The 22,820-nt window shown below is 37.7% G+C and overlaps 1 protein-coding gene across 2 annotated transcripts in view; it reads right to left on the reverse strand.

Moving 5' to 3' along the window:
• Positions 1-6,231: 6,231 nt before the first annotated feature.
• Positions 6,232-22,820, reverse strand: part of FAM222A (family with sequence similarity 222 member A) — a 106,400-nt gene continuing 89,811 nt past the window's right edge. For both annotated transcript variants that reach the window (XM_073629714.1, XM_073629706.1), the window contains exon 3: positions 6,232-7,914. In XM_073629714.1, coding sequence (XP_073485815.1) covers positions 6,671-7,914 — 1,244 coding nt within the window. In that variant the 3' untranslated portion in view covers positions 6,232-6,670. The remainder of the gene's footprint in view (positions 7,915-22,820) is intronic.

Raw genomic sequence — 22,820 nt, forward strand, 5'->3', positions numbered from 1 at the left:
CAGTGTTGATATTCATTGGCACCCTATATATTATATAAGGGGGATGGCGTGCAGTAGGAAAAAGGGCGTCTCCTAAAAAATAATGACCATCCACACAATGGCCTTACCCCCTCAACCTGTCGACACATACAGTTTTGGGGGCAAAAAAAATTCTCTGTTTTTACAGCTACAAAATTACTTATGACTTGCTAGTCTGTCCAATGCAGCCATCATTTTAGTTGTACTTTAAGAACAAAGGTGAAAGAGTATGAGAATAAAAACCATTCAGCAAAAGTAATGAAATGTAAAAAAAATGTAGTAATAGTAGAAAAGATGTTCTAAGTAAGAATCTGGAAGTCCCCCTCTGTAAAGTACTAGATACCAGTAGAGGAAAGGATAATATCTTCATGTGCCCTACTTGCTAAGTAATTATTGGTCACAAAAGTGTACAAGTGTGTGCTAACAGCAATCTACAAAAGAGTATTCAGTTTTGTACTGAATGCGCCAGACTTTACAGTAAGTGCACCCTTATGTCAGAAAAATGGTCCTTAACAGCTCATGCACAAAGACAAATCTGAAAATCCTGACCACAAATGTCATCCAGTTGTGTGCTTTGTTATAAAGGTAAATGTAGGGTGTGAAGCACCCAATAACATAGGTGGTAAAAAAAAAAAAATTCATCCCGTGCATGAACCCTAAGTGGTACATTCATGTGGGCTACATAAACTGAAAGTCCATGTATTATAATCACAACAAAAACATTTTATTTTTTAGGCACTAATTAAGAGAGGGGTTAGAGGGGTAAAGCGTAAATGTGTCCTTGGGTGTTTGGAGACTTTTTCCCACTTTATAAATATCCATAATATCAATAACAGGGGCCCAAATAACTATCAAAACCTGACATAGTTGAACTTATTTCTCATTACAACAACTAAGTATGGTTCTCAGAGTCACTGCCATGTAGATATTAAGGTAATTGTGTCATTATCTTCTGATTCCCAAACTGGATATAGAGGTGCCCGTACATTCCTGCATGATCCCCCCTACCCTCTAAAAAAAACAAAAAAAACGGGAGGCTTGAAACCTGGAATATTAAGCATATACCAAGTTTAGCAGGAAATATGACATTCAGCCCACCCCCTCCCAGGCCCCTTTGCTGGTCTAACATTGTGATGTGCATCCAGACCAAAAGACGTGGGCTTAAACAGAAAAGGGAATTCATAGCTCCTGCAATACTTAGTAAAAAAGCTGCAGGCATGTGTGATAGTTCAGATTTGCTACCAGTGTAGTTTTTCCATCATTTTGTTCACAGCAATTACTTTATCGGGTTCAAGGGGGAAAAAAAAAAAAAACAGATTACTGTACATACACAGATTGAATGGTACAATGTATACTGCTAGCCTCGTACAATGACGTCATTGTATTAGATAAAAGTGATTCATGTTCACAGGTTGCACACCCTAACATCAAATGACTCAGTCTCTGGTCTATTATCTATTTGAAATATTGAAAAAGTAAGTCCAGATGTAAACCAATTAAACATTTTTTAAGATGGCAGAAGTGGCCAACCAATTCTTGCAGATCCGATTTATTGAGCAAAAAAAAAAAAAAAAAGATTGACGTATGAGGAAATGTTCTTAGTTTTTTTTGTTTTTTTTTTAGCAGCCAACATGTAAATTAAACAATATTATTACACTACAAAAATTATATTCAAGTTTTCAAGTATTTTTATTATTTTGTATTTACTTTAAATAACCTCCTGCATTCTCTCTTCTGATCTACATTTTTACTAGTGCAAGTTATGGCCTAAAAAAACAAAATTCACGTTACCATCTTTTTATTTCATTTATTTTCTGCCAACCTTTTCTGACAGAGTAGCAAAATTAATTTATTTTATCCAGTAAAGCAACACTGGCATGATTATATAGATTTTTTTTTGGATAATATATATGTTTATTATTGTGTTTTAGAGTAGAAGAGCAATGTATTCAGCTGTTAATAGCAGCAACAATGAAGCCGAACACCCATTTGCATCCTTAGCACAATCTTGTGTAAGCATGTGTTTGAGTGTAACGCTTACATTTACTGGGCTAAAACACCACAGATTCAATGGAAAGAGAAAGGAAAAAAAAAAGTCACAATAAAAAGGACTAATCTCTGGTTTCCATAAATTAAACATTTCATCACCAAAGAGACTTGAACGCATTGTGGATTAATTAAACAGATCGAGTAGGGGGAGCCAAATCAATTATTTCTTGTGAAAGATTATGATCTACAGTCTAGCCTATTTTTAACAATTTCAGATAAAAAAAAAAGATTAAAAAAGAATAAAAATGTATAAAAGAAAAAGGAGTAGGTTACTATCCTCCCAGATTCCTATGGTAAACCTGCTCTATTTTTCCCCTAAAAGCAAAGATAGGTGGGATTTTAGGAATATTCTTACATGCCATTAAAAGATAAGTTCACCTTTGTAGCAAAATAATAAATCCACATGTTTATAAGGGCAAAAAAATATAATATTCATTACACAGGAGCCTGCAAAGCATCGCACCCTTAATCAGTGGATTGCAGGTGCAAAGTGCAGACATTCTAGATTTCTTCCTGTACTTCTGTTCAGGCTTTTAGTTTGAAAACTGGAGAATGGACTATGAGAGCGCTGATCAGTGTGCTTACAGTCCATTGAAAAATACAAGCCGTCTGCAGCAGTGGCAGACAGGACTTTTTGTTTGTTTATTCACAGATTGCTGTGAATGAATGCATATCAACATGTTACACTCTAAATACAGTTGCAACATGTTCCTAATCCTGAACCTATCTTTTAATAGTAGGCACCTGCAAGTAGCATCTGATCTCTGGGTAGTACTTCACTACTCTAAAAATGTGGGTTCCAGGTTCCAACCAGCCTACTTGTCTCTGACTCCTCCTCACACTAGGCACCTTATTATTGCTTAGTGACATTGTTGGGGGCAACCAGTTACTAGTAAGCTGGTTGGGTATTGGCACCTTGGATTCTGATGCTACAGGAGAGCTATATGGAGATCAGATGTGTTGTGCGGACACCTGGAGGTGCCATGTTAATCTCTGCGGGAGGGATAATCAATCATTTGAAACAATTATTACAGCACTGCAGTTGTGCATTGCAAAATGAAAAAAATGACTGTAGTTTCTATAAAGAGATAATTTGGGTTTTACTAACCACAGACTAAAAGTAAACTAAAAAAAAATAAACAGTTCCCTTTAGCGGTATATTGGAACTGACAAAAAAAAAAAAAAAAAAAAGAGGTCTCTGGCTAAATGGTCCACCAAACTGGCAAAGTCATCCACTGACATTGTTTTCCACTGTGCAGCTGACAGAACTGCTCCTTTCTAACCGTTTGTATCCAGAGAATAGGAGTTCTGTCAAATATACCACATAAATGGTTGTCAAGAAAAAAGAACAAGGATAAAGAAAAAAATCAGCAGGTTGGAAAAACAAAAATATGTATAAATCACATATTACTTGTAGTATATTTTACTTTACTAGGTATACCCAGGAATTCATGACCCTTTTACCAATATGGTAATATGATCTTCAGGGAAGTTTAAAAGTTTAAGTGTAAAAACTCATGCAGTTCCAAATAAAATTAGTTTTAGGCAAACTATACAGGAAAAGGACTCTATTAAATTGTTACTTTCAAGGCACGGTGGTCCCTTCTTTGTAGAACTCCACAACAATTTCCTGTATACTTAGCTTTCAGAAAGATACCATCTGAGTTAAAATACAAGTTTATCAACTAGCATGTAACATTCACAAACAAATATGCAATGTCCAAACTGATCACAACAGGATTAAAGTTGAGCAATTAGCTGTGAATGGCAAAAAAATGTGACTTAATTATTACCAATCAGAACACTGAGAGGACTTTTTGAAAAGATGTTAAATATTTTTATAAAAAAAAATACATAGATATGATATATATATATATATATATATATATATATATATATATACACACACACAGGCATTCTAATTTTGGCAAAGTTGCCTGTGAAATGGAGAACCAGAGTTTTAGGTCTGCCTTATTAATCTCTTATGTTAATAAGCCTATTTATTGTCTAACAAAAAAAAAAAAAAAAAAAAAAAAAAAAAAAAAAAAAAAACACAAAATATTTTATTACTACTGTTAAAAGAGAAGTTTGATATTTTTTTTTTTAAACAGTCATGCCCTGTACACACGATCGGACATTGATCGGACATTCTGACATTCAAATCCATGGATTTTTTTCTGATGGATGTTGGCTCAAACTTGTCTTGCATACACACGGCCGCACAAAGTTGTCGGAAAATCCGATCGCTCTGAACGCGGTGAAGTAAAACACGTACGTCGGGACTATAAACGGGGCAGTAGCCAATAGCTTTCGTCTCTTAATTTATTCTGAGCATGCATGGCACGTTGTGCGTCAGATTTGTGTACACACGATCGGAAATTAAACCGATCGGATTTTGTTGTCGGAAAATTTTATAGCCTGCTCTCAAACTTTGTGAGTCGGAAATTCCGACGGAAAAAGTCCGATGGAGCCCACACACGATCGGAATTTCCAACAACAAGCTCCGATCGCACATTTTCCGTTGGAAAATCCGACCATGTGTACAGGGCATCATGCTTACCTAGGTGAATGCAGCAGCACTAAGACTGAGAACCGAGTGATCGATGACCGCTGATCGCTCGGTTCTTAGAGCTCTGTCACCAGCTCTCTGCTCTGCCCCTCGTTGCTCAGTGGAGCGCTGGGCCGTGAAGCGGGTTGGAGCGGCCGGTTCAGGCTCTCAGCGGCTCGCTGAGAGGCCGGATCAGGTGCTGGTCCAGGATCCTGGGTGGAGCCCAACCATATGGTCGTGATCTTTCCCCTGCCTGGACTGGTTCTGTGATGTCCGCTGCTGGCTGAAACTAGGTCACAGGAGTGCACAACGGACTGCACTCCTGTGTTCCACAGGAGAAGTACAGCCAAACGAGCTTTGGCTGTACTTCTCATTTAAAATAAACGGTTCAAAAAAAATCACTGGACTAAATTCTCACATAGCCTTTTGTGTTAACGAATATATGTTGTACAAAAAAAGGGGGTGGGCTGAAGATGTTACATTAAGACAAAAATGCATTTTTTAAATGTGTTTTGTTTTAACAAGAACTGGCATATGTTTTCACTTCAGCTAACTTGAATAAGAAAACGCAGATCAATGAACAAAATAACAGAGACTGCAAAATGTTCCCCCAATTGATTTTAATGAATTGGTGCCAAAAAAAAAATAATAAAAAAAAAAAAAAAAAAAGAAATTAATCAATTCTCGTGGGTACATTTTACTGCTATTTGAAATGCACAGTGCCTGGTATGAGTGAGCCCTAAATTTACTCCAATGGCTATTATGAAATTGGTTTTAAGTAAATGAAGTATGTAAAAAAAAAATTCCCTAGTCCCTTCCCAAAAGCCTTAATCTTTGCCAACGTAACAACATTTTGCATATGTGTTTGTGAATGTTCCCAGTTTATATAAGGCAACTTGTATTTTTGGCTCATGGATCTTTGAATTACAATACCTGTTTTTTTGTTTTTTTTTTCTTACAACTAACCTTTTACAGTGTTATATTTGGTATGGAATATTTTACTACAAAGTAATCACATACAGAGATGGCAACTATATTGGCTAACTGATGAACGGTCATATTTGCTAACATATGTAATTTCTATATCTGAAGACCTCTGAATTCATGACATAAATTAAGAACAGCCCATATTTTCACAGCCCCCAATGAACAGTTATTTTAGTGATCACAAGTATCATTATACTGGGATATGAAGCATCAACCTGCAATCCAGATTTAAAACACAAAAAACAGCAGTAGGCTTGGTAGCTGGTCAGGTAAACATGAAAGAATAACTTGTTTTGTTACATAGTCATATTCCACAAAATGTGAAGATGAAGTAATAATTTAAACATTAAATATAACTCATAATTACTTGATGTTGTATTCAATCAGAGAACATATCTTCATGGTAAGAAAAATATATAAAAAAAATAAAACACTATATCTAAAACAAAACTTTAGTTATTTGTTTGGGGATACATATTATTCTGTAATTTGATCTGGTAATTTAAATAATAACTTTTTTACAATAAAATGTGTTTATTTGAAGTAAGGGTATCAAAAAAGAAAAGAAAAAAAAAAAACCTTGGGGGGGAAAAGAAATATCTTCATGTATAACATAAATAAATACTTAACCTACTGCCTTCATTTTTATTCCACAGTGGTGAGAAATGTTGCTGCATTTAAACACGTTCATATATAGAAACAAGAACTGAGATTTCAACAAATACAAAAATAAAGAACAAAATGAAAAAGAAATGGAGAATCAAGAAGGTACAACCAGTAGCTCTTTCTTTGTTATTGTTTGATTGAGACAAAGAAAGAAAAACCTGTGTTGATACAGCCATTCTCTTCCTTTCACTTGCCATAAACAGAAAAGGCAAGAAGAGGCAACCATTCTTGGTTGGGAATGACCTGCAATGCTATGCATTCTAAGTGCAGAGCAGTGGGTGTTTCCTAACACCACCTCTGCCACCACTGCACTTACAAACATACCTTCTTAGGGCTAAGTAGCATAATCTAGTTTACAGATTACAACCAGTGTTGGCCACCATTACATAAAAAGCAAGAATTTTATCTGTAAATGGGCAGTCGGATGTGGGCATGCTGATGATCAAGAAGCCTTGGCACAGACACTGTTTCATAACCTTTGCCAAGCATCTGCTCCTTAATACAAGGTGGGTGAATGTCATTGATAAGATACTCCAAAGACTGAAGACTACTGCTAAGGATAGAGGTATTGCAAAGGGTCTTGCTGGGGATGCTGGTTAGTCCATCTGATGGATGTACCCCCAAATCCCTGTGAGCATTGGCAAGTTCCTGGGGATTGTAACAGTCACTGGTGGGAGTGACCAAGATACTGTTCCATGGTGGAGCAAAGTATTGCCCCACTGAAAAATTACCATGCATGCCAACACAGTTCAGTGGGGAAGAGCTGACTTTTTCAACGGCACTAGCGAGTGTATAAGGACGAGATACTCCAGGGCACACTTCTGGTGACTTGCTGACTGCTCCACCTCCACCACTGCCTCCACTGTATATCCGAAGTTGCTGCTGTTGTTGCTTCTGTTGCCAAATTAGGTAGTCCATGCTATCTTGATAGGATCCAGGTTTTGCTACCACTGGGGCAGATCCTAGTGCCAGCTCAGCGCCTGCTCTACAGTCTTGCAAGACAGTGCCCGCATAAGCCACAGTGCCCCCGGTCATTGCAGTAAAGCCATTGGTCATTCCCTGCTTAGCTGGACTAGAGTTAGTAACCACTATGCCCTGACAAGCCTGGTGAGAAGCTTGAGCCTGGCACTGTTGGTTAATCTGGTAAATTATGCTTTGAATGGAGGGCAGATTAGACTGTTGGAGTGTTAAATTTCTACCTGTTAAAGGAATGACTGATGTTGCCACAGTCACATTGGGTGGCACTGGTGCATCCAACTGCTTCTGATTTGCAAGATAGCTCAGTTGTCCATTGCAAGGTTGGCCTTGTGTTAAAGTGCTTGACATGGTGTAAGGAGCAACACCAACCTGTGCAGCAGAAATCTTAGTTCGTTTTCCCTCTACATTCTTCACTACACTCTTGCTAGAAGATTTAACAATAGCAAGCAGGCCTTGGTAGCCACTTGTGTGTACTGGGTAAGGGCTGTAACGCTGGCCTGTGGTATCATAACCATTTACAGTCCGATTTAGGTGCTTGTGCTGGGGGACCCTGATGTTGGTGGGGAAGATCTTGATAGTCAGTGGGTTGTTTGCAACTTTCTGTGCGTAGGCATCTAGTTCAGAAGGACTTGGGTATCTTGTGGTCTGCATTGATGAGGCAGTTTCACCTGGAAAATGAAAGAATAAATCAGTATGATTGTGCTTAGTAATTCTGTTTTTATTTCATTACATAAAGTTTATACCTACAATTAAAACCATTGTAGGGTTCTGTGGCTATTTTAAACAATGCTAAGATATAGGCTTCACCATGAAGAATGAGTAGATGGATAAATAAGGAAGGAATATGATCTTTAAAAAAAAGCCTTTCCTGGCTGTTGTCTAGCTGTTAAATGGACCCACTTTAACACTGAGCCACAGACCCAAGGTACATACTTGTTCTGGGTAAGTAACAAACTATTCAATTGCTTAGTCAGAATGATAGCCAGACAACTAGTATTTGCAAAATGAGAAGCCAACAATCAAACTCTCTGCTGCTGGCTATTGTATTTGGACAGCTACAGGTGCCTGGATGCAATTGATGACAGTGGAGATTCAATGGTACTGTCAAACAGTGATAGGATGCAGTTACTGCTCTTATGATAATAATTTTCCACCTAGCTCAGTCAAATTTTTAAATAGTCCTTTGACGAGCTGAATGGTGCCTACAGGGCCATGGTCAAAATGTGAGCTGTCTATGGTCAACTAAAGACTGATGGGCTAACAGGTAAGATCAGCTGACTAGGATTTTTCACCATCTTTTCCCTAAACAGATAACCTGTTGTAGCATCCCTGCCCAATAGAGAGCTATAAGTCTGGCATAGCCAGTGGGCTGAAAAAAAAACAAAAAAAAACCAGATTACTCCATCCACACAAGCGAGGTGAATGGGGGAATACCCATCAAGGGGACATTGTATTCGGACAGGGACTTCCACTGTTGTCAAAATGCACTGATCAGTGGCTGTAGCCGCTGACTGACCACAGTTTTCAAAGACGTCTGTTTGACGAAAGTCAATCGAACAATCGACTTTTGTTGAACAGGGAGGGCCCTGCTGAAATGGGCAAATTTTGTTATGACTATGCCCAGCATTACAGTGGTTTAACATTATCTCAAGCGTCTGATGTACATTTGGTATATCTATGAGCTTATCCAGCTAGCGCTAAAGCAGAGAAACCAATTTCGTAACAGAGCACAACTCAGCACACTGTTGTAAATTGAAGTTTGGTTGGCTAGTGCAACTACCTGGACTTTGGCTATCAATATTCTTTTTTATTTTTTTAACTACTTAATGAAATGATCCAGAATGTGCTAATCTAATGTTCTAATTTTAGAGTTAATAAATTATGAAAATAATCCCAGATAGCCAGGCAGAGTTTCATGCAGGTAGATATCATATTAAAAGGGTGGAAAATGGGGAAAGTCAGCTATAAAAGTCGGACATTATGCAGGTGAAAGGTTGTTCTAGACAAAGCTGTGGCCACCTAGCAGTCTTTTGAAAAAATCCATTATTCAAAAAGATTCAATTTTTTCATAGCAGTTTAAAGAAAGAATGAAAACTTGACAAAAATCTTCAAAACGCAGAACATTCCAGGCGGCAACGTTAATGATTATAGAGGTAAATTATGTCTTGTGTCTTCGAAAAAAGCATTTTTGATTACTAAAAAAAAAAAAAAGTCCATATTTTGTGAGATGGCAGTTAATAATTTAATGACAGGGGAGGAAAGAGCTGTCAGTTCAGCACACATTTGTCTCTATTCTTCTGTTAACAGACAAAAAGCCTTAGAACTGTGGCATTTGGTTCCACCCAAAAGTACTTGGGGAGACAAAAATTACTGAACTGCTGTCGCTAAAAATTCCCTATAATTAATGAAAAAAAAAATCTACACTTTATAATTTAACCCTTACTCCATCTGCCATTTAGACACTGCAGCGGGTATTTGCAATTGATGGAGGGATAACAGTATGATCAGTGATATTTCTATTTGATACACGTTGATATGCACAGACCTCTACTGGCGAAATAATTGCCTTTATTTTGTACTGCTGATTTTTTTTTTTTTTAAAACCACTTTTGAATTAAGATGATTGTGTGATTGCATGGTTACTTATGCGGAGCAAACTCACTGCAATTTCATCAAGCAAAAACAAATTAGGCACTGCTTTAATTATCTGGGAGTATCAGGTGCCATAATCAAAGAATAACAAGCATTCACAAAAACACCCTTTATTAGCAATAATCAATGAAGCCAGCCAGCATGCTGGGAAATTCTGTTCTCCAAACACAGAATTTTTTTGGGGTGGAAAACCATAGAAGATAGTTAAACCCTTTATCATAAAAATGGTTGGTGTATGGAAAGGTTGATGTTTTTGTAGGTTTTTTTTACATGAAGAATGCATTGTACCAGCTTGTCTTAAAGATTTTTTTAGCTAAAATGTGATGTACAGCAGCTCAGAGTGAGTACAAAGCATCAGTTAATTGGCACATATTTTATGCGGAGATGCAAGGTATAACGAACTGCATAACAGTCTTCTAATAATACAAATGAGAATGAAAAGGTCTATGTGGTTTCTTCATAACATATTTGCTAATGCTTCGCCTGGACTTCTTGTGATGATTGGAGAAATTTATGAACTGGCAATATTATCTATAGCAGCCGCTTAGCAGTTTGCCTAAATGCTTTAAGCCAATGAAGGAAAATTGTGCAGTTTAATTGGCTGCAATGGATAACAACTTTTTTTTTTTTTTGCATATATTTTCAACAATGTTCCTTGTGCAAAAATAATCTGACTGTTTTCCAAGTACTGTTTTCCATTTCATTGCATGAGCAGTGTGAGATAGGAGTCCTCCTAATGTGTCTTGGCCTTGTTCTCGTGTTTTCTAGGACCTTAAAAATAATATTTTGTTAGTCACTACACTATGAAGGAAAGTAGCATCTCTGAATTCTAGCTATTCAAATAATATCCAGAAAAAGGCAGACATTCTAGACTCATTTTAATGTGTATCTAACCAATTTTAAAGGAAACTAGAGTTTTTATTTAACATATAGCAGTGGCATCAGTAGCTAATGCTACCCACGTAAAATAAAGGCTTCCATTTCCTGTTGCCCTGAAGCAACAGTGAGATGAGTGATGGTACAACTAATATAGCTACTTTGCTAAACAGGAAAATAATATGGGATGAAATAATGAATAGAAAGATGGGCACTGAAAAAAAACAACTGATCAATCTTATATATTAATAATAGAAATCATGGATACAGGTTTTTACTGTTGCCCATGTCCCCACTGAGAAAATTCACCCTGTCCGAGACTACTTCCAGCAGGAAAAAGTTATAAGAAATTCAAAACTTCTCAGCTTTCACCAGAACAGCAATACAGAGGATATCTTCCAGTGGGGACACATGTTCCATGACAACTAAGAGTGGATTTTCTCTTACATACTATTAGGTGTATTGGATTTGAAGTTAAAGAGGTTGTAACCCTGGGAAAAAAAAAGATCCTGTTCCTTTAAAGCATGTTAAACTGAATAGTGCTTGTGCAATGTCATTTGTCCCTTTCTATGCTATAAAAAACCTGGTTGATCCTGCCTGCTCCTGTGTTCCCCTTAGTGTGCTGACCACGATAACCATGGCTGCTGATCCATGATACCGTGGTCAGTTTACATGCCTCCGTCAGCCCACAGTCTCTCCCCCTAACTCCCTGCCTGTCAGCTCCTGTGTGTGAGCCGATAGCCAAACCCACCCCTTCTGCCACTTTTCCATGTGGCAGTAAAGTTAGTGCTCACAATTGCTGGCCATCCCTCTGTTATAACAAGATATAATACACTGTGTATGTGTTTTTTTTTAAATTCTGCAGCTAAATACATTATTCCACATCGCAGATGTGACTGCGCGGCTGACGTTAGAGAGGGATCTCAGCCTCTCTTTGTAGTCCTTAGATCAAGGAAGGACAACAGCTGGCAGTCACGTGATTGCACAAATCGGCAATGTGAAAAAGGGTATTTAGCAGCAGCATAAAAAAAAAAGCACATATACACTGTGTAATAAAGCTTGTTATAACAGAGGGGCTGGCAGTAATAGTGAGCACTGACTTTACGACTTTAACCACTTCCCTCTGACTTTCGGTGGAGATACCGGGATGATGCCTACAGGCATCACCCCGCTACCGTCTTTTAGAGCTGACTGTCGGCTCTCTTGTCATAGCAATCGGAGTGGCTCACCAGCCGCTCGATTGCTATTACAAGCAGTGGGAGGGGCCCCCCCCCTTCTGAAGCTCTCTTGGGCTCTCCCGTCCCACTGGGAGACCCGAGCAACCAGCCGGCATGTCCGCTGGCTATTCGGAATAGTAACTCAGAAGAGATGACATTACATCTTGGTGTTTTTGAATGCGTTTAGGTGAGGAGGGATTTGGGGTCTTACAGACCCCAGATATCTCCATGAAGAGGACCTGTTACATGCCTACTGCTGTCACAAGGATGTTTACAAAAATAAATAAATAATAATTAAAAAAAATAAAAAGTGTAAAGTGCCTCTGTCCTCCCGTGCTTGCACACAAAGGCAAACCCGCGCCTTGGTCCTGCATGCAAACAGCAGTCGTCCTATACATGTGAGGTATCACTGCGAACGTCAGATCATGGGCAGTAATTCTAGCACTAGACATCTTTTGTAGGCTTTTAAAGAGTCACCTATGTATAGTAAAAATTTACATTGTTTGTTGTCGTTACATGGGAGTGCCAATTTTAATAAGTGACAAGTTTGGTATCTATTTACTCAGTGTAACTTCATCTTTTATAGTTTACAAAAAATTGGGTTATGTATTGCATTAAAATTCAAAAAAACTATACATTATAAGCATATACATTAAAAAATTACATTTGAAAAACCGCTGTGCAAATACCGTGTTACATAAAAAATAGCAAAACCCATCAATTTATTCTCTAGGGCCTCTGCTTTAAATATATATGTATATATATATATATATATATATATATATATATATATATATATATATATGTACATATATATATATATATATATATATATATATATATATATATATATATATATATATATATAAATAAATAAAATTTATATATGTTAGGGGTTCTAAGCAACTTTCTAGCAAAAAATACTGGTTGTTACATGTGAACAAAAAGTGCCAGAAAAGGCCTGGACTAGAAGTAGTTAAAGTTGTGGTTTAGCTAAAAAAAAAAAAAAAAATCTGCTGCAGTTTAGCTAACAAAAAAAAATCTCTCTACAGCTTTATTGACAGTACATGCCAGTAATGGCATATGTCTCATGTTCTCCAGGCAGCTGGATCCTGTAGAAATCTTTGTGCAGGGATGCTGGTGCTCTTCCTGTCCTTGTACTTCTGGCATTGTGATAGTTACATAGTTAACTGAATTCTAGCTATTCAAATAATATCCAGAAAAAGGCAGACATTCTAGATTAATTTTAATGTGCATCTAACCAATTTTAAAGGAAAACTAGAGTTTTTATTTAACATATAGCAGTGGCATCAGTAGCTAATGCTACCCACGTCAAAAAAAAAAGCTTCCATTTCCTGTTGCCCTGAAGCAACAGTGAGATGAGTGATGGTACAACTAATATAGCTACTTTGCTAAACAGGAAAATAATATGGGATGAAATAATAAATAGAAAGAGGGGCACTGAAAAAAAAACCTGATCAATCTTATATATTAATAATAGAAATCATGGATACAGGTTTTTACTGTTGCCCATGTCTCCACTGAGAGGCCGTGGCCAGAACCACCTCTGGAGGGAGTTATTCCAGATTTTCACAGCTCTTACTGTGAAGAAACCCTTCTATATTTGGAGATGAAATCTCTTTTCCTCTATACGTAAAGAGTGCCCCCTTGTCCTCAGTGTTGACCGTAAAGTGAATAACTCAACACCAAGTTTACTATATGGACCCCATATATATTTATACATGGTGATCATATCCCCCCTTAATCTCCTCTTCTCGAGAGTGAATAAATTCAGTTCCTATAATATTTCCTCATAGCTGAGCTCCTCCATGCCTCTTATCAGTTTGGTTACCCTTCTCTGCACCGTCTCCAGTTCCCCGATATCCTTTTTGAGAACTGGTGCCCAAAACTGAACTGCATATTCCAGATGAGGTCTTACTAATGATTTGTACAGGGGCAAAATGATATCTCTCTCTCTGGAGTCCATACCTCTCTTAATACAAGAAAGGACTTTGCTCGCTTTGTAAAACGCAGCTTGGCATTGCATGCTATTATTGAGCTTATGATCTACCAAAACCCCCAGATCCTTCTTCACCATTGATTCCCCTAGTTGTACTCCCCCTAGTATGTATGATGCATGCATATTCTTAGCCCCAAGTGCATAACTTTAAATTTATCAACATTAAACCTCATCTGCCACATAGTCGCCCAATTAGACAGTGCATTGAGGTCGGCTAGTTATAGCTTTGTTTTTTTAGGCAGAACTAAAGAAGGTATGACGGCCCCGTCCTCTCCTCTCTGCCTCCATTGAAAAAACCTGTGCATAAATTACACTGCATGTAACACAACCTTTGACTAGAGAGACAATAATGTAATTTGTCTGAATCTTCTCCATTCATAAATAGTTTTACATGCATTGAAATTAAAGAAAGAACTTTTTCTTAATGGAGAAGAGGGCAGGTCCCCAACAAACCATCTTCACAGCAATTCTGGATGAAGACCGGAAGCTAAAAGCTTATGCAGCACCAGATGATCAGCGACAGGAGGAAGCCCAGGATCCTTGTACAGTGAATTTTTTTACAGGATCCATCTGTCTGCACAACATGAGACAGATAAGTAGTGTCAATAAAGCTGTAGAGATGTTTTGCTTCAGCTTTAAGGAAAATCTTCCCAGAGAAATACAGATGAAAAGAAACTGACAGGGGCTTTAGCCATTCCTTACTCTATCCAAAATGAAAAAGAAAAGTTTGCTTCAGATATACTTTAACATAAGAATGTAAACAGATTCATGGAACATGAAAAGAAAGAAAGATGGAAAACCATGTATATTTTCTAGATATGCTATATATCAGTGGTTCTCAACCTCAGTCTTCCAGTTCCCCCAACAGGCCATGTTTGCAGGTTTTCCTTTATCTTGCACAGGTGCTTTAAATCAGAGTCAATGGCTTGGTATTTTGCACAGCTATATTATCTAAGAGAAATTCCAAAAACATGGCCTCTTGGGGGTACTTGAGGACTGAGGTTGAGAACCACTGGTGTACATTACCAGAGGAAGAAAATCCAGCCTATAACCTATACTTTTTTTTTTTGACCTTATGGCCATCAAGCCTCTTTTAGCTGACATTGCAATGGCCTTGGCTCTAGAGAAAACACCTTACTCTATGCTGTTATTAATCAACATTAGGCAGAAATAACCCTGGGGCCTCAGGTCTTTATTTTTCCCATGGGAACTAACTATAAATCAGTATTAATTACTGGTGGTTATAAATATATATTTTAGTAACTTTACAAAAATACCCCTTGCCAACCTAATCAAAAATGTTACAAAAATTTGCATAAAACGTTAATTATTATATATAAACTCAATAATACTAACAGACTAGTTATACACCAGCTTCACCCAAAATATAAAACACATCTTGTAATTTGAGCTTTCAAGAGGCTGCATTCCACAAAACACAAACATAATTTTAACCCAGGAAAAATAAATTGAATGTAAAACACATTATAGAACCAATTTCATGGTTGTTTAACCCCTCCAAAATACACACATCCCTGTATGGAGAAGGAAAATCAGCATTTTTTTTATAATGGACCAAAAGGGCTCGTTCATGCAATTTTACAGATGATCAACACAATTAACACTTTTTAAAGCTATTTCATGAAGCTTTTATCATCCAGTAATGTTTGGTTCTGTTGATGACATTATTTTTTAGAAACCTAAGGGAGTGTGTCTATAATGTTTCAAAATTTATACTGCTAAAGAAATATATCATTTATGTAAAAAAATATTTTGTATCCAGATACACTTACCAATCTTACTACTTCCAGGTTATATACAGTGATTGAATTTAAAAATCCCTTTATATATTTTACTGTTCCACACTAAAAGATTGTATATGAGAAGAGCTATGATGTATATCTTGTAATCCAAGGTAACCAATCAAATACTGGCTGACACGATGGACCACTCAGTCTTTTTTTCTGTCATTACTTTTCTATGTTTCTATGTCTTTCACTGGATTAAAGTAATTGGACTGTTGGACTAAAATAACTTGCTTTGGTGCTATTCAGTGTATGGTTTTCATTAATAAATATCCACATGTATAAGAGGTTGGGAGCTAAATTGCTGTCTGTAGGAGTAGCTCAGAAGTGCAAAACAAACTAAAATGATGCCGTAGTTACAAAGAATGCAAGGATTAACTTGTGCATTTCATCTCTATAAAAGTACTGTAAATAACGAGGAGTCATTAACACACTTAAACTTGCATGGTCCATCTATTTCAGATGCTTTTCTTTTGATGAATAAAATTATTGTGGTTTTCAAATATGCAAAAAGAACCTTCCTTATCACCTCCTTCTTAGCGGCCAAGAGATGTTTTTTTAAAAAATTAGTAAATTACCCCAGGGCAAGTTTTACATGCAACGACAACCAATCCTCATTTTTCTTTAAAATCCTCCTTGGATATAAATAATGTTATATTACAATTTGTTTATATTTCAACAACAAGGTAATAAAATTTGGAACAAGAACCAGTATTGTCCAAGTCCAAAATACTGGTTCTTGTACCACATTTCACCCTGCATACTATTAATTTGCTATTCTTAAACCTAGATAAGATTAAAGCTCAAATCCGGCCAAAAAATGTTTTCCCATGCAGTGGCACAGCCACTAGCTGCTCGTTTTGTCCAAGGGGGAAAAGAAAGCCTATACTCACCCAATCTCAGCAGCAAATAGCTCTCCCCCATGATCCACCAGTGGACTGTTCCTGACTTCCTCATGTCCAGAGCAGGTCTATAAAACAAGTATGCAGGCACTGGTCTTGTGTTTGGAGGATCGGAGGATTAGGTATTTTCCCACTCTTCCCTCCCCTAGAAAAAAACTAGCAGTTAACCCGTGCAGTGTGGGTACAGCTCCCTGTATGAGAAGATGGCCATGGGTGAAATAAACTTTGGCCGGTTCCTGAAGAACCAGCCAAAATTCAAGCCATGGGTGGCCCTGTCGGCATCCTCCCAGTCATCATCCTTCGATCTAAAAGTTGAAGGAGATGGGCAGGAAACTGTCAGCCGAACAGCGTCTGTATTCAATCAGTTTCTGTTTGGGTATTCTGGTGCCTGATTGGTGTGGATGGGGGGGATTAAGTGATGAATCTTACAGTGTATAGCCAGCTTAGGAGTTCCATGCAAATTTTAGAAGCTGACACAATTTCCTCTACAAGCAGGAAATGTCAAGGTTTGGAAGAATGTGGGGAAGCCTAATGCCGTCTACACACCTGCGGACTTTCGACGGACTGAACTCCGAAGGACTTTGACGGACTTTCGACGGAGTTCCCGACGAAACGGACTTGCCTACACACGATCACACCAAAGTCTGATGGATTTGAACACGATGACGTACGACCAGACTAGAATAAGGAAGTTCATAGCCAGTAGCCAATAGCTGCCCTTGCATCTCTTTTTGTCCGTCGGACTAGCATATAGACGAACGTATTTTTCGACCGGACTCGAGTCCATCGGAAAGATTTAAAACATGTTCTATTTCTAAAGTCCGTCTGATTTTTCGACAGCAAAGGTCCGATGAAGCCCACACACGATCGAATTGTCCGGCGGATTCGTTCCGTCGGACCTTTGCCGTCGAAAAGTCCGGTCGTGTGTACACGGCATAATTGGTGACATCTCCAATGCTTTCGTCCAGTTTACATACAAGGAGACCATAATGAGTGACACAATAAAGCATTTTTTTTAGCCCTGTTCACTATTCTGTAGACAGGTGTATTTAATTATTGTAGCCAAGAATAATCTATTTTGTTAAGAAAGACTGAAATAACCAAACAGCATCTGCTGGTTCTTTATAGACAAGTGATTCAAATGAGCACCTATCAGTAGGAATTGCTAACTCAACAGAAAAAATGTGATCACAATGGACTGCAGTCCACGCAATTAAACCAATGTAGCAAACCAGTTGCAGGTGTCAGAAACAGGAACCTCTATTAACCACCATATTAAACTCGTTTCGCTATGGCTTTTCAGAATAAAATTTTATGCTGATGGAAACTGTAATCAGATCCAACATGGAAAATGAAACATACTTTCATGCATGCTTAGCACTTTTTTTTTAAACAGACATTTTGTTAAGGTCACTTACAGTTCACAGATCTGAGGAATTAACGCATTTTATAATTTGTTTTTGGGGGCATAGCAAAAATATAAATAAAAGAATGGCTAAGGTTAAAAATAACATGTTAAAGAAACCTTAGTCTTTTTTTGTTTCTAGGCTGCTCTCTTAAAGAAAGAAAAAAAAGGAATAAAAAGCACGGACTTCAATCCTAGTAGGGTTTGGAAAATTTGGGATAAAACAGTTGTCAAGATTAGCAGTTAGACAGTATGCTGTATAGTAGAGTTGTATCAATTTTTTACATTTATGTAAGCTTGACATATATTTGCAATATGTCTACATTTCTTCATCTTCTTGAACTAGATGGTGTATTGCTAAAAAGCAAATATCTTGGTTGTTTGGTAACTCTCTGGTGATTTAGTAATGATGTTATTTCATATATAAATAAAGAATTAAAAAAAAAAAAAAAGTTACAGTTCACATTTACAGTAGGACAGTAGGACAGTAGTCGACTAAAATGTACTGGAGATTTAGTCGACTAAATATGACTAAAACAATTGCAGAAGACTAAAATGGGACTAAAACTAAAATGCCATTTTAGTCCTAAGACTAAAATTAACACTACTCACCTTAACATTGCTTCGTGGATAAAGAGGTTTTCCATGCTTAGGATGGTTTGAGTCTATAGAGTCTTGATGACAGACAATGGTTTTATGTTTGTGAGTATATTTTATGCACTTTTTAATTTAAAAATCAATTGCATTGAATAAAATTGTCCTTATTTACCGTACTATGTAGGCAGACCTCAGTGTATTTTTTTTTTACTATGATCAATGTTTAAGATCAGTTATAAAAAAAAAAAAATATATAAAAAAAAAAGAGGAAAAGAAAAAAAGAATATGGCATCATCTTGCAAAATTCCCATAATGTACCAGACACTTACTTTATTGCTCCAAAAATACATTTGGGATCATTCACAAAAGAGATTAGACATTCACTTGCCCCAGTTAACCTGTGTTCAGTTTTAATACGCAAAAATGTGCAGGAAAAAAAACAAAGAAAAATAAAAGTTATTGTCTTGCATGTGATTGGATGCTTGAAGAGAACACAGCTCCAACGAGCAGAAATAACCTTTCTACTCTTATAGTAAAAACAGCCAGACTTAGTTTCAAGCTTCCGTTGTAGATGATTTCTCCAGTAGTTCGAATTGATACCATACATACTTGTTTTGCAATATTTAATTGCAAAAGTATTGTTTCTGTAATGAGTTTCATAGTATCCAAGTTGAGGAAAGCAGTGTACACAAAGGCAAAAAGAGCTCATGTTATCAGACAGAATGTAAAAAAAAAAAAAAAAAAAAAAGAAGTCAGGCTGTGATTTGACCCAACTTCTACCTCTGCGTACCATGCAAGGTGGATTCACAACAAGCAATGTGCAATCATTGTGCATCAGCAGCTGACACTAGCCTTAAGGTTGTGAACCAAGCCAAGTGTTGTCACATCAGAATCTTACATCACTGTGTGAAATGTGACACAAATGGATTAAGTCAGGAAAATCAATATCTTACACTGGCTATACATACTTGGATCATGTCAAATATCATCAGTTCTTAGGACATTGCTTATGAATGTAAGTGCTTGAGGATGGGGGTGGGATAATACGCATGAAACCAAGACACTACCACATGTTTATTAGGGATGGGGTTGATTCTTACAATGCTATCGAAAAACTGTGATTAAAGGTGACCCACGCATGGCTGATAAAATGCAAATAAGACAAAAGACTTGACTGTCACTTGTGGCAACAGGAGCTTGTAAAGGAGTACAAAATAGTTACATCAACGGTAACGTATGGGGACAGGCCATTAATGAACACAGAGATGTCTCAACAGATAGGAACGGATTTGAGTTCACCATATTTCTTTATCTGCTAAGCCGAGGACAAAAACAGATTTCTAATTCTAATTACAGATAGATTGCCTATTGTTCTTAGTGAGTGATCTGCCGAGTATGAAGGGCCAGCCATACATGCTTAAATTTCTCTTGTTGAGCCTCAACAAGAGAGATCAATAGGTTCCCCAAACCATGCTAAACACCATGAATGGAGAAATCTACACTGCCGGTTATTGTAGTCAGAAAGTCGTAGCACCTATGGTTGCCTAAATACCCAAACAGTGATTGCATATGATAGGATGCAGTAATTGTCATGCCAAATATTTTCCAACTCGTTCATGTTTATTTATTACAGGTATTTATATGGGCGCTGACATCTACGCAGCGCTTCATATGTATGTACTGCACATTCACATTAGTCCCTGTCCCCAGGGAGCTTACATTCATACATAAACATACTAGGGCCAATTTAGACAGGAGCCAATTAACCTACCTGCTTGTCTTTGGAGTGTGGGAGGTAACTGTAGTACCCAGGGGAAAACCCACGCAGGCACAGGGAGAACATACAAACTCCAGGCAGGTTGTGCCGTGGTTAGGATTCAAACCGTTGTCCCTAGTGCTGCCGGGCAGAAGTGCCAACCACTTAGCCACCGTGCTGCCAGTGTGCTTTTGAAATCTAATTTTGTGGGGCCATGTGGTGTCAACAGGGCCACCCGCAGCTCCAAGTTCTGGAAACTTGAGTCATGCATAGCCAGCTTTACTTTAGCAAACAAAAAACTAAAAAAGGAAACAAGCATTAGACATTAAGAGACCTACCCAACAATATACATAACTATATGACAGCCATCTTGTATACACCATCACCATGGAAATGGCCAGGGAAAGAGCGATCAGAACTAGGCCAATAAGTGCTTGATGCACACGTGTACCTGTTCATCCCTTCTGGAGAGAATAAACTCCCTTTGGATAACATTGGGCATAATGTGACATTTGTGCCACAACACAGGCAGTAAATACCAGCAATGTTGATAAAGGTCATTAGGTGCAAGCAAGACTGATTATGTATCCTATTTTCACACAGTTCTCTCACAATTCCATTTCTCTACATTAACAAACATTGCTGTGTCGTTCAAGTGATAGGATTCTGGTAATTTTACCACACACTGTCTGCATTGTCCTTCATTATGTAACGGCTGTCCTTGGCAGCAACTCGCTATTTATGTGACACTAATTAGCTGTGTGACATTTGCAAAATTTGAATTAAAAAAATCTCTCAACTGTGCCTTGTAGTGTGATAAAAATACTAAAACGGAATATATGCACCCATTTGGATTCCTACCAAAACATTAACTGGCTTCCTGCAGAACACTAGTGGGGATTACACCTCTGGCACATTGAGGGCTTGTTCACCTCTATGTTGAAGCTTACTTTTAACCTTTTTTTTTTTAAACTCATTCCTCTGCAATGAAAACTTCTACTTAGAATGCTTAAAACCTAGAAGTTGCTTCTAAATTTAAAAAAATACACAAAAAACCCCAAGCCATCGCCAACCATCTCCAGTTTAAGTCCAAAGCTAAAGGTGATAAATAATAATAGTCAACCACGCTAAAATCTTATATATACCAATAACCACCTAAATAAGTATAAGGGAAATTTCATATGAAGTGCTTAGCAGCTTTTAAATGTCACAATAAAAAGTGAAAAAACTATAAACTGTTGTCCACACTCAATAATATCAAAAAAGATTATGGTCCAATAATAGAATCCCAAATGGTTTAAAAAGCCCACTGTGCAAGTCCAGGTGCTCTGTAACATATGTGACTTTGGTGCTTTATCCAATTTGTGCATATGGTGCCCCACATGAAATTACACTCACCAGAATCTGTTGATCAACTATCTCTGTGGTCAAACTCGCTTGTGGGGCATGTCCCCTTTAACTTAATTGACTATTTGTGTTGGATTTGTCTGATACTGGAGATCTAATAGTTCCACTCGGAGGGAAATTATAAAAGGAAGCCCATAGTGTAAAACCATTCTAACAAATGTATTTTTAAAAAGGTATATATTACACTCAATTTTTATTGGGGCAGTTAGAACCTGGCACCCGGTGTATACAGCATTGGTTGCTTGCGGGGCCTGCCATAGTGCTTAGGAGAGCGGCTCAGGTTCCCGTTCAAAGATGGCACCTGGCGAAAGTTACATCACAATGACGCAGACAAAGCTCCTACACGTTTCCACCTGATTGGCCGTCTTCAGGAAGCTCTCATTCCGCCGTTTTGGTTACTGGTATTTACAAAGCTAAAGCTGGCCATACACAGGGTGAATGTTCCTGATGAACAGGCCAAAATTTAGGCTGTGGGTGACCCAATCGGCGTAGGCTTTGAGTTACTAGTTCGGAAGGCAGTGTGTAGTACAGCAAAACAAGCTCAGTGCTTCTCAGACAGCTTTAAGCTGCTTTCTTTAAACATTTGGCACCCTTCAATGCCAGTTTGGGGACGTTAAACTATACTTCAGCTACTAAAATAAAAAAGTAAAATAAAATTAAATAAAATAAAAAAGCTATTGTGGCAGTAATATTTACCTCCTTTCTATCTCTGTGCCCCATGCACACTCACCATTCTGCAGTCCAGCACAGGTCCTCTTCCAGGTTGAATGAACTCTAGCTTTATTCAACCCAGTTCCGGTGAGCACAGAGCATCAAGGACCCTCCTGTTGGGATCATATGCTCAGGCTGCAGTGGACTCATGGGAGAATGCAACAGGGAGAGGTCCCATGCAATTACGTGACAAGGTACAACCTGCTGATACCAACTTTTTATATGA

The sequence above is a fragment of the Aquarana catesbeiana genome, linkage group LG01 (genome assembly GCF_042186555.1).
Source record: "Aquarana catesbeiana isolate 2022-GZ linkage group LG01, ASM4218655v1, whole genome shotgun sequence".
Classification (NCBI taxonomy): Eukaryota; Metazoa; Chordata; class Amphibia; order Anura; family Ranidae; genus Aquarana; species Aquarana catesbeiana.